We start from the raw sequence: 12,244 nt of genomic DNA on the forward strand, positions 1-12,244 counted from the left end.
GTTTTCTTGATAGATTTAATGAGAAGACACATAGTAACGAGAAAGGAGGATATGTGTGGATCTGACAAAACCCTTTGTCCTGATGAAATTACCTTTAGGTTCCCTAAAAGAAAACTGCAAAAACCACCTTATGGTGAATGGATGGTTTACCCCCATCTTTTGTCTAAAAATAAGAAATGATAATAGATTTCTCTAGGTTCCATTTAGACCTTGATTTCTATAAACAATACATCCATCTTGGAATAACTTTTTGTAAATCAAAATAGTATCTCTTAAAACTATTTTATTCTAACTTCATAGCTGGGCTAAGATATTGCTATAAAGTGTTTCAAGTGCTTATATGCTAGTAGAAGGTAGAAAGCTATAGATTAAAAGGATTCATGACCTCTATCAAATTCTCTCCAATATTTACCACCAATAGATTTAGCGGCTTCTGTTATTCACCTATTAGTCTGTTCATGTCCCTGCTTCTGAATAAGCCACAGTGGGCTGGCCCTGTAAACGATGAAAGCCATGGACACTAGTGAATCAGTCTCTTACCTCCAGAAAGCCATTCTCAACCTTTGGTGGTTCATTGCAAGATACAGGGTGGCATGTGGGTATGGGGCTACTCCACTGTCCCGTGGCTTCGCAGGCGCTCTTCTTCTCCCCTTTGATGTAGAAGCCCCTGCTGCAGCTATAAGCCACCACGGCTCCGAAACTGTAGTTTGATCCAATCGCATAGCCGTTCATGATGCGGGGTGGCTCTCCGCAGCGCACGGGGATGCACTGGAAGGACATGGGGGAAGGACTCCACTGCCCACCTCTCAGACATTCAATCTTTGCTGAGGTGTTCAGCACGAAACCCTCCGTGCATTTGAAGCTCACAACTGAGCCTGCGGCAAATTTTGCTTTGCTCACAGATTCCAAGATGCTGTAGGAAACAGCAGGGGGTTTTTCACAAAAATGAGCTATACAACGGGGCATGGCCTGACCTTCGGGGGGAACCCACTTGCCCTGGGCATTGCAGAGGAGCTGGGAGTTGTCTGCCAGGCTGTAACCGTCTGAACAATAGTAGAATGCAATGTCTCCAAATAACCGATGGGCAGTCTCTGGAGAGGCATGTTCCACAATGGGGGGCTCGTCACAGGAGACAGCCAGACACTGCTGGTCGCTTCTGCTCCACTTGCCATTGGCCAGGCACTCAATGGTGTCAGGACCGGCAAGGGTGTAGCTATGAGATGAGGGAGAAAGGAACAGTAACTAAGCACATTATCTGAGAAAAGGTGTTTGCATCTTCTTATTCTGCTTTTAGTTTTTAAATCTTTCCACCAATGACTTTACTTTTACCCTTTATCCTTTAAAACAATATTTACGATTTGAATTTGAGCTTATTGATCAAATGACCTTCATTTAAGATATACATCTTGTTATTAATATTAGGGCTTGTTCAGAAAGGGAAGTGGATTTTGCTATTTATACTACCAAATGTAAAATAGATAGCTAGTGGGAAGCAGCCGCATAGCACAGGGAGATCGGCTCAGTGCTTTGCGACCACCTAGAGGGGTGGGATAGGGAGGGTGGGAGGGAGGGAGACGCAAGAGGGAAGAGATATGGGGATATATGTGTATGTATAGCTGATTCACTTTGTTATACAGCAGAAACTAACACACCATTGTAAAGCAATTATACTCCAATAAAGATGTTAAAAAAAAAAGAAGAAACTCTAAAAATTGTTACACATTTCTTTAAAAATAAAAATGAGGACTAAGCTATGGTCCTGTCTGACTCAATTCAAAGTTGGAACTTCATCTATCTATAGATGATTTCCGTTGCTTAATCTGATCACCAGTCTTTGAAACAAAAGCTCTGATGAACCACAGGTAGCCTGCATATAACTCCTAGTTATCCACTTGCTTATAATCAATGCACTTTAAAGGAGGGATTATAATTTCAGTCTCCATTGTTTCCTAAACCCTTAACCATGTGGTTGGCATTAAAAGCTGTGTCTGCATATGGCTCTGCTATTCAACCAGCATGAATAAATTTTGCTTTCTTTATGCATAGGTATTTCCCCATATATGATGCTAGATTGATGACTTACAAAAATCTTAAATTATGCTCAAGTGCTCTCTCAATGAAGCAGAACAAAATATTAGGATACGCAGTATTAGAATAATTACATTTGAGTCATTCTGATTTTCATTCTCACTTCCGTACTGAAGAGAAAGAGGACAGGGAGTTTGAAAGGACTGTCTAACACCCGATCAGTCCGTCGTCTTGATGATAATGAAGCGTAAGGGGACTAAAATAATTTGGCACCAATTGAATCCTGTTTAGAAATATTAATTTTTTCATTTTGCAGATGAGTGAATGGTCGTTCAGACAGGCTAGGAAATCTGCTGAGAGTCACATGGATGCAAGCAGCAGAGTTAGGATCTGAATTCGGTTTACTGGATTCCAACCCTTCTATCTTTCCCATGATGTTGCTCTATCTCTCTTCCTTTTATTTATTTTTTTTAGGAGATGACTCTCCCTTTGTATGTATGTATGTATGTATTTATTTTTAACATCTTTATTGGAGTATAATTGCTTTACAATGTTGTGTTAGTTTCTGCTGTACAACAAAGTGAATCAGCTATACCTATACATATATCCCCATATCCCCTCCCTCTTGCGTCTCCCTCCCACCCTCCCTATCCCACCCATCTAGGTGGTCACAAAGCACCGAGCTGATCTCCCTGTGCCATGCAACTGCTTCCCACTAGCTATCTATTTTACATTTGGTAGTGTATACATGTCAATGCTACTCTCACTTCGTCCCAGCTTACCCTTCCCCCTCCCTGTGTCCTCAAGTCCATTCTCTACGTCTGCATCTTTATTTCTGTCCTGCCCCTAGGTTCATCAGAACCATTTTTTTTTTCAGATTCCTTATATATGTGTTAGCATAGAGTATTTGTTTTTCTTTTTCTGACTTACTTCACTCTGTTAGACAGACTCTAGGTCCATCCACCTCACTACAAATAACTCAATTTTGTTTCTTTTCATGGCTGAGTAATATTCCATTGTATATATGTGCCACATCTTCTTTATCCATTCATCTGTCGATAGACACTTAGGTTGCTTCCATGTCCTGGCTATTGTAAATAGTGCTGCAATGTCCTCTCTCTTTTTAAAAGGAGGTCAGTTAGATCGCAATCGGTGGGTGTCCTGTGGAAACTGTATGGCAGTGTCATTAGTACAACTTATCTGACCTGCCCTTCAGCAAAGATTCTTGAGTCATTAGCTAGCAAACATTTCTCCTGAGGTCCCTTTTCGTTTTATAAGGAATCGGCTCTTATACAGGGATTGGAATTCCTTCACCCACTCTGGCAAGATTTAGGAAATCTATAGGAAACAGAAAGATCAAGGAAAAAATGATAGAGCATCATCAGAGATGTGTGTTCCTACCCTACCTACAGTCATATATCATGCTATGGATAGAAGTGGTCTCAAAGCGAATACTCATAGCCTTCCCCAATAGCTGAGCACAGTCTCCAGTTAGGGTCTGCAGTTCATTGTTGTGGAAAAGCTCAGTTCTTTGTATAAGAATCTGAGCTGAATAAATTTTTGGATGGCTTCTGTCTTAAAGGATCCAGGAAGATATACAAAGGCAGTATGTTACAAGCATAATTTTATTATTAAAAATACATTGCCCTAGGTCTGAGTGCCTGGACTCTGCTATTCCTGGGTAGAATGTGTTCCATTTACAGAGGCTCTTTTTTTTGGGTCTTCTTCAATTTATTTTATCAATGTTTTGTAGTTTCAATGTACAGATTTTTCACATCCTTGGTTTAATCTACTTTTTTTTTATACAGCAGGTTTTTATGAGTTATCTATTTTATACATATTAGTGTATATATGTCAATCCCAATCCCCAATTCATCCCCACCCCACCCCCCGGCCAGCTTTCCCCCCTTGGTGTCCATACGTTTGTTCTCTACATCTGTGTCTCTATTTCTGCCTTGCAAACCGGTTCATCTGTACCATTTTTCTAGATTGCCCATATATGCGTTAATATACGATATTTGTTTTTCCCTTTCTGACTTACTTCACTCTGTATGACAGATTCTAGGTCCATCCACCTCACTGCAAATAACTCAGTTTCGTTCCATTTTATCATTGTATATATGTACCACATCTTCTTTATCCATTCGTCTGTCAATGGGCATTTAGGATGCTTCCTATAGAGGCTCTTGATGTTTTATATTTTTATAGCACAATTTACATCCTTTGCACACTTTGAACCATGCATCATTATTTTCATGGGGTCCTTTGATATTGCTACCATATTTCATTGGCTGAAGTTTATAGACATCACCTGAGACATCCCTGATTTATTAGGATCCATTGTGCCATCTATAGAGTGCTTCCTTTAGGTAATGGGACTGGCTGCTTTGAGGCAGAAGCCTCTGCCTCCAGAATCTTCCTTATTCCTCAAAGCCTCTTGAGGACACAAGAACAGAGTTTTGTAATCTGGCAGCACTTTGTTAGGCCTCTGACCCCTGATCTGCTGGAAAATCTCCACCAATGACTCTTCCCTAATGGAAAATCATAGCAAAAAGCTCTTCTGTAATATAACGGAAGATTACCACTAAATATATGTATTTTGAATAAATGAATTTAAAGAATGCATTTTCAATACTATCCATACTTTCCTAGAACTGACACCATCCCTTTCTCTGACTTAAAAACTTGACTTTTCTTTATGATTCTCAATCAACATTTAGTTCTTCATTAGGCAATTCGGCCATGCTATGTGCTAGAATCCCTTCCTTAGTGTACAAGGCAATGTCAGTGCATGTACTTTGTGTCCCAGATGAAACAGCTTTTGAGGGGAGTCGTGAAAGAAGCAGGAAAGGAAGGCAAGTAACAGGAGCAAAGAAATGGGAGTGTGATATAGCTGGGGACTTCTGGGGACTTACAAATAGTTAGGAATGGCCTATGAACATCTGGAAAAGGAAGCAGTGGTCACTAGGATCTTGTGTGTTTTTGACAGTTGTGATGGTTAATGGGTGAAGATGTGGCAGGCACAGATGAACTGGAAATGGTTTTTGACAGTTCCTTTGACAAGGATTCTCATAAGATTTTAGCAGAAGAAATGCTGCTAGAACAGAAAGATAGTTAAGTGGTTTATTAACTGGATGACCCAAAGAGTATTGGTTAATAGAAGCAAGCTAGTTGGGTGTTTCGTATCTTCTGAATGCCACAAAACTCTGTCCTTAGCCTATCAGTTTATAAGCAACACATAACTGTAGGGTGAAGGATAAGGGTTTTAACAGGGCAGTTCAGTGTTTCTAATCTTACTAGGTAATATTTAACAAAGATAAAATGGGAGTTCCTATATATAGATAATAAAGAAAAACTGCACAAAGGGAAAACTGGCTTAGTGGCAGCCAATGTGAAAGACTTTAGTTTCCTCGAATGAGTTGAATGAGTCAATGGTGACATCCTTAAAAGGGTTACTGCATCTTTAGAAACTCATTTATCCAGAAAGACAAGAAGAGAAATGAAATAAATTGTTATGTTTTAAGTACCACGTGTCAGTCCCTAGACTTGGTGTTTTTCTCTCTCTTGCAGTTACATTCTAATTTGCACATTCAGCTCTGGGTATCACAGTTCAAAAAGGGCTATAGACCTATTGGAATAGGCTCAGAGGAGAGTGACTCTGAGAGTGAACAGACTTGGAATCATGCCCATTGATGAGAAAGAGAAAGGCAGATTTGAGGTTGAGCTGGCTGAAACGTCTGTCTCCCTACACCTTCACTTCCAAAGCTGCAAGCTTGGCATCTTAACCAGAGCGTAGGATCATTTTTCAGTCACGGAAATGTTATGAAGGGGCTGGGACCCCTTACTGAAACCTCTCAATTAGTTCTAATGATCCATTTGTAGAACCCTGGGGCCAAGCTATCAATACTTGAATGGCTGGCATTTCAGAGGAGCAGAGGAATTTACATTGAGTGGCTTCAAAAATAAATAAATAAAGCCAGTGCTTTAGACTAGATAGCATATTCAGTGAAGATGGGGACAGAGGCTTATCAAAAATAACTGTCTTCTGAAACATATATATCAGTTAGTCTTTTAAGACGCTAAAGAAGGATATATTCTCTGAATGCCAAAAAAATGATAAAGTTTTGTACAGATGATAAGATACATCCTATATACGTTGGCTACTAAAACAGGAAAAATTGGAATTGGTACAAATCTAAAACATTGAAATATTTAATTTTACTCTGTGTGACCTTTTGTATTCTCATTCAAGAGACACTGGGGACACCCTTGCAGTCTGTTATTTAAAATCAGGCCATACGTATTATAAAACAAGTTGTTTTCCTCCGTAATTCCAAGGAAAAATGTCCCATCAATATTACAGTGATGTCATAGAATGACACATTTTAGGATACACTGGCTGTAATACATTATCATACTTCTGGAATGATAACAAAAAATCCTTTGAAAATGGGCAGAGTAATCTCCAGATGCAATTTTCAGTGATTTGATTCATGGAGTGAATGCCTACTAACGGGCATGGGCTTGGGAAGCTTTGTGAGAAGGCTCCCCAGTGGGTTATTAGCTCTTCTCTTCTGAGAAAAAGAACCTTAAAAGAGTCTTAAAAGAGCAGCATACTAGATATTTAAAGGGCTGCAATTTAATAAGAGCAATAGAAAGTATAAATCTGTATCAGTAATTAGTTCTGTTTCCAATTGAAAAAGATTACAAAAATGTTATCGTAGTATATTCAGTAATTGCATTTAAAAGTCTATATTTGAGAAGACTCAAAAGGAAAACATTCTATCAGGATGTTAGGATGTCAATGACCCTTCCTTCCTACTGAATTTCTCACCAAGAGAGTATACATGAGGATGAAAAGGAAAATGGGAAACAAGTGACCATTTTATTAATTGAGGCAAAAAGCTGAAAACCACCAGTGTAATGTTTTGATAAAAGGTGAATTTGGAAGGCCAATTTCAGGGCAGGAGACAGAAATCAGACTTATTCCTTTTCTTCTCTGGCATTCATCTTACTACTCCAGTCTCCTAAAGTCTCTGTTCTTCTATCCTAATCTTGAGAGAATGCCTTCTTTTCTTAACCCAAGGAAAGGCCCATGCAAAGCACAACACCAATTAAGAGAAGACAAAAATATTGAGACCAAAACAAGAATGTGTGTATGTGCACCCAATAAACAGGAGTGGGTAGCTTAAACGGTGTGTAGCTCAGTGGTCTGTGTTAGGCAGCCCCAAGGGAGAAGACGGGATTGAGAGGGTTAGGGAGGGAAATAGGCCCTAACATTCTTATCAGGCCAACAGCATCTTAGGAAGTAGAAGGAGACAGCAGGATGCCAAAGTCATTACACAAAAGCCATGACATGAACACAGTGATTCCATCCTGGAATAGAACAGACATAATGCATGTTGACCTATGCTCATCAATCCCTTGGTGGGAAGAGATAGAAAAGGAGTGAAGAGAGAGAGGACAAGCACTGACTTCTAGTTCTGGCTATAATATTGTCTGAACACCCTCCCTATATAACACTTGATGAAATACAACAGAAATTATTTTAAATGCATAGCTTAGCTGACCAGAAAGGATATCTCCATGTGCCAGAAATGAAGAGGAAATTAAAAACAGAAAAGTAAGCCTGTGAATGAATGCTATGGTTGCCCTTGGATTGGACAGGAAAGGGGAAATAGAGAGTAATAGCTGAGTCTCTGGCAAGAATCTATGTCCTAGAAGGACATACACTGAAAGGATATTCACCAGAAAAATTCCACCTAGAGGCCTAGTGAGATGACAAGTGAGATCTCTGTATTTGCTGGGAATCTGGCTGGAAAAACAAAGTCCCGGCTAAGGTAGCAGAACCCAGGACTGCACGTCATGTGGACTTGAGGGTAGGGTTTATACCACTCATTTTGTATGGAAAGCCTTTGAACTGATAAATAAATGTAAAATTAGGTTTTTGGATGGTGATACTCCTGGGGCACCTAGAAGAAAAAATAATCCTTATACTCAGATCATTAAAGGACTGTCACAGATCAAACAAGTCCCAAACACTATAAGGACAGAATCTGAAATTACAAAATACACATGCACGCTTTCCATCATGAATGGGTCAGTAGACAGAACAAACAGCAAGATGAGGGCACCAATAAATTGAGATAATAGAAAAAGTGGTCTAAAATCTAAAAAAAAAAAAGAAAGAAATATGTTCAAATAATTAAGGACAAAAACCCTTAAAATCCTATTTAAAAAGAAGAGACTATGTAAAAAGAAATAGTTGAAAAATAAAGAGAAATCCTAAAAATAAAAATATAGAAAATAAAAATTCAAAAAAAGGGGACACGTTTCAAAAGCAGATTATAGATAGTAGAAAGGAAAATTAGTGAACTGGAAGATATATGTGAGGAGATTATCCAAATGCAACCCAAGTTTTTAAAGAGATGGAAAATGTGACAGGTTAATAAACATGTAAAGTAGAAATAAAAGCTCCAATATTTATCTAATAAAACTTACAGAAATAGAGAAAAGTGAAAGTTAAGAAGAAAGAATATTTAAAGTGAAAATAGCTTATTCTAAAATTGGTGAAAGATACAAATTCTCAGATGTAAGAAGTACAATGAGCCCTGAACAAGATGAATGGCAATTAGTACCACTTTAGTCATACCATAGAGAAACACCAAAACAACGAAGACAAATTAAAAAAATAAATAAAGGGAAAACACATTACTTATAAAGGAACAACAAGTCAACCAGTTTCTCAACCTCAGCACTACTTACATTTTGGACCAGACAATTCTTTGTTGTGGGGGTCTGTCCTATGCATTGTAGGATGTTTTAGCAGCATCCCCAGACTCTATTCACTAGTTCCTATAGCACCTTTCCCTCAACGGGGACAACGAAAAACGTCTCCAGACATTGTCAAATATTCCTGGAGGGCAATATTGCCCCTGTTTGAGGGATACTAAACTAGACTGATGGAATCCTCAGTAGAAACACTAGAAGTCATAGGGCAATGGAAACATCTTTCAAAAATGTTTATGGAAGCAAACTATTAATGTAGACTTGTATACCCAGCTAAACTATAATTCAGGAGCAAGGGTAAAATACTATTATTTTCAGACAAAGACTGGGTAACATACTGACTCTTGCCAAAAGAAAGATATAAAGGATGTACTTCAGGAAGTAGAAGCATTAAACCCAAAGGAAGGAGTGGGATGGAAAAAGCAATTCATAAAAATGAATGCTTTTTATGAAAGATTCATAAAAATGTTAGTAAATCTAAATAAGCATTGAGTATATTAAAAAAATGACTAATTTGGAAAGTTGTAACATAAGAGGGAAGTAAAATGTAGATAGTGATAAGACATTTAAGATGAGAGGGGTGACAGAAACAAATATTTTCTAAGATCTTTGAGTTGTTCAGCAGAAAGGCAAAGAAATTGAGTATGATCTCAGAGTAGGAAAAACTTCTTAAATTTGACACATACAAAAAACAAACTCTAAAGGAAACAATTGATAAATATTAAGGACTATCTAGTATAAAGTTAAAAATATGCATGCCTCATGACCCAACAATTCTCACTTTTGGTGTCTAGGCCAGAGGTATTCTTCTTTCTATGGACAGGGAGATGTGCAACGATGTTTACTTCAGCACTGCTGTATCATCAGATAAAGTGGAAATCAACTAACCCTCTACCAGCAGGGAAATGGGTAACTTAGAGATTGCTCATTTGGACAAGGAAGCACTATACAGCAGTTACAATGAATTCTGTTGATTTACATTTATCAACAAAGGCAAAAAACATGACGTTAAATGAAAATCAAGCTTCAAAAGGATACTCAGAGTATGAAACAACGTACACGAAAATTAAAACATTTAAATCAACAGAATATTTGTTTATGAGGACATACATATGTAACATAGAAAAAAATGCACATTTACTCTGAGAAGAGTAAGTGATGAGAATGGCTTCTAGTTATTTTTGTAATACTGTATTTCTTTTATAAAGAGAGATCTACAATAACTATGGCAAAAATTTAACATGTACTTTTATCTCAGCAGTGGATACACAGGTAATTTTAAATAGAGATTAATTTGGTTTTGTGCTCTTTTGTATATTTAAATGTTTCATTAGGCATTTGTCCAGAAAAAAGGAATAAGACAGAGCTCTCCAGTCTGGCCACCCTCATAACACTCTAAGAGTAAGTGTATGTAAAGGGGCAAAGTGTTCTTCCTCTCACCAAAATTTTTACTTTCAGAAAAATGAAACTATCTCCTAATAGCTACTGATATTTTTCTTTTAGGAAAAAAACAGGAGTGGTAGTGATTTGTGACCATGTGTACTTTCTATTAATTTGATTAACTACTTAAGATAGTTTCCCCTATATTATTAAAACGTCATCACTTTATATAACAATAATGATGACACAGAAAATATTAATAAAGCCATATTGATATAGTACCTTCATGCACATATAAAGCACTTTTATAAAAATGGCCTCATACCCTTTAAAAGCTATATGACTGAGGTGACAGATGGTTTCCATCTTTTCAATGAGAAGAAAGCTCCCACAGAGTGTCTATTTGCTTAGAGCAGAAGGGATCTGTACGATAACGTGGCCCAATACCTTTATGTTTTAACTATAAAGTGGGAATAATATATCTTCTTCAAAATCCCCCTCTTTGTTGAAGGGAGCAGATGAGACAATTCACAGGCATGTCCTTTGAAGAATGTAAAACCCTCTACGAATGCAGGGATTTGTTGTGATTTTCATTATTGTCTTTATTGCTTCTTTTAACAAACCCTTTTTATATAATACGTAGATAACATTAGGCAGATATAGAACTCTTCTTATGATATAAGTGAATGATTTATAGAGAAAAAAAGAAAAATGGGAATTTTTATAAGAGCATGATCTTTAAAAGTATATGCAAAGACAAAATTCTAGTAGGAGATACAGTAAAGTATCATTTATCTTTGGGCAATTTTAAAAAATATATTTTTATTTTCTAGTTTTATATGGTGATAATACATTACTTCTTAATCAGAAAAAAACCCAGAAGTTGTCAATATCTAGTTATTATTTGGAACATTTATATCGATAAGGTTTCACAAACATTTAAATGACTAATCTTAAATAGTACTATGTAGCTCGTTACGAAGCAATTTTTAAATGAGTCAATCCACAGGGGAGAGATGGGGCCATCAGAAGCTAATTCCTACAAATTGATACAACATTGTAAAGCAACTATACTTCAACAAAATAAATTTTAAAAAGCTAATTCTTACACTGACACTTTAATATTCAAGATTTCTATTCTCATTTAAGAAGGTGTTAAGATACGGGATTTCTGTCATTTACGTGAGTATTTGACTCTCAAGAGCTTTTTGCAAGAAAATATTGTTGCCACCTGCTGGTGGCCTGTATTAGTGGAACGGTCTTCTATCTAGGTGAAAACAACTTCAACTTTCATGTTACTTTCATGAAACTGTGTCCTCTCTACTGTCCTAACATCATAATAGTGGCACAGCTTGTTGAGTTATTATTTTCTGGCTAGTCCATGCAGTATATCATTTTACTCCTCACAATATCCATAAGGAGTATCAACCTTTAATGAACTCATAGAAGCAGAGAGAGGTTATACCATTTTCCCCGGGCTGCACAGTGAGTGAATGATAGAGCTGAGACACAAATCCAGAAAATGGCAGCCCCTCTGCTGCCACTCGTTCCAACTGTATGAAAAGCATATGTGGTAAATCCGGAGTGTGAAAGTTATAAACTATTACTGGTGAAAACATTTATTGAGGAAGCACGGAAAAAAATGAGCAATGTAATGCCAGTCAGATGATCTGGGATTTAATCACCCCTCAATTCTTTACTGCCTGCCTGAGACCCTAAGCAGATCACCATCCCAGAGGGAGCCTCTCCTTTCTCTGTGTCTTACACGGTTTTTGTGAGGATAAAATGAGACAATGAGTATGAAAGCACTTTGTAATCTGTTCCTGTTTTTTTACATTTTACCTCTGAATTAAATGAGATCATTAAAAATTTTTAAATCTGAACTTTTAAATATGCTTTAAATTCAGCATTAAATATTTTTTTCATGCAGATGTGGCATTTTTATGTTGTGACCTACGTCTTGCATTTGGTTTGGCAGAGGATAAATACACAAATACCTATTTAAATATGCTTTTTGCATCTTTAATTAAAGTATAGAGATATTTTC

General features: G+C 37.3%; 1 protein-coding gene across 1 annotated transcript in view; it reads right to left on the reverse strand.

Moving 5' to 3' along the window:
* Positions 1 to 12,244, reverse strand: part of SVEP1 (sushi, von Willebrand factor type A, EGF and pentraxin domain containing 1) — a 196,040-nt gene that overhangs the window by 48,059 nt on the left and 135,737 nt on the right. Inside the window, exon 37 of the mRNA XM_082403710.1 lies at positions 541 to 1,213. Coding sequence (XP_082259836.1) covers positions 541 to 1,213 — 673 coding nt within the window. The remainder of the gene's footprint in view (positions 1 to 540; positions 1,214 to 12,244) is intronic.

This window comes from Balaenoptera borealis (genome assembly GCF_965194805.1).
Source record: "Balaenoptera borealis genome assembly, chromosome: 8".
Classification (NCBI taxonomy): domain Eukaryota; kingdom Metazoa; phylum Chordata; class Mammalia; order Artiodactyla; family Balaenopteridae; genus Balaenoptera; species Balaenoptera borealis.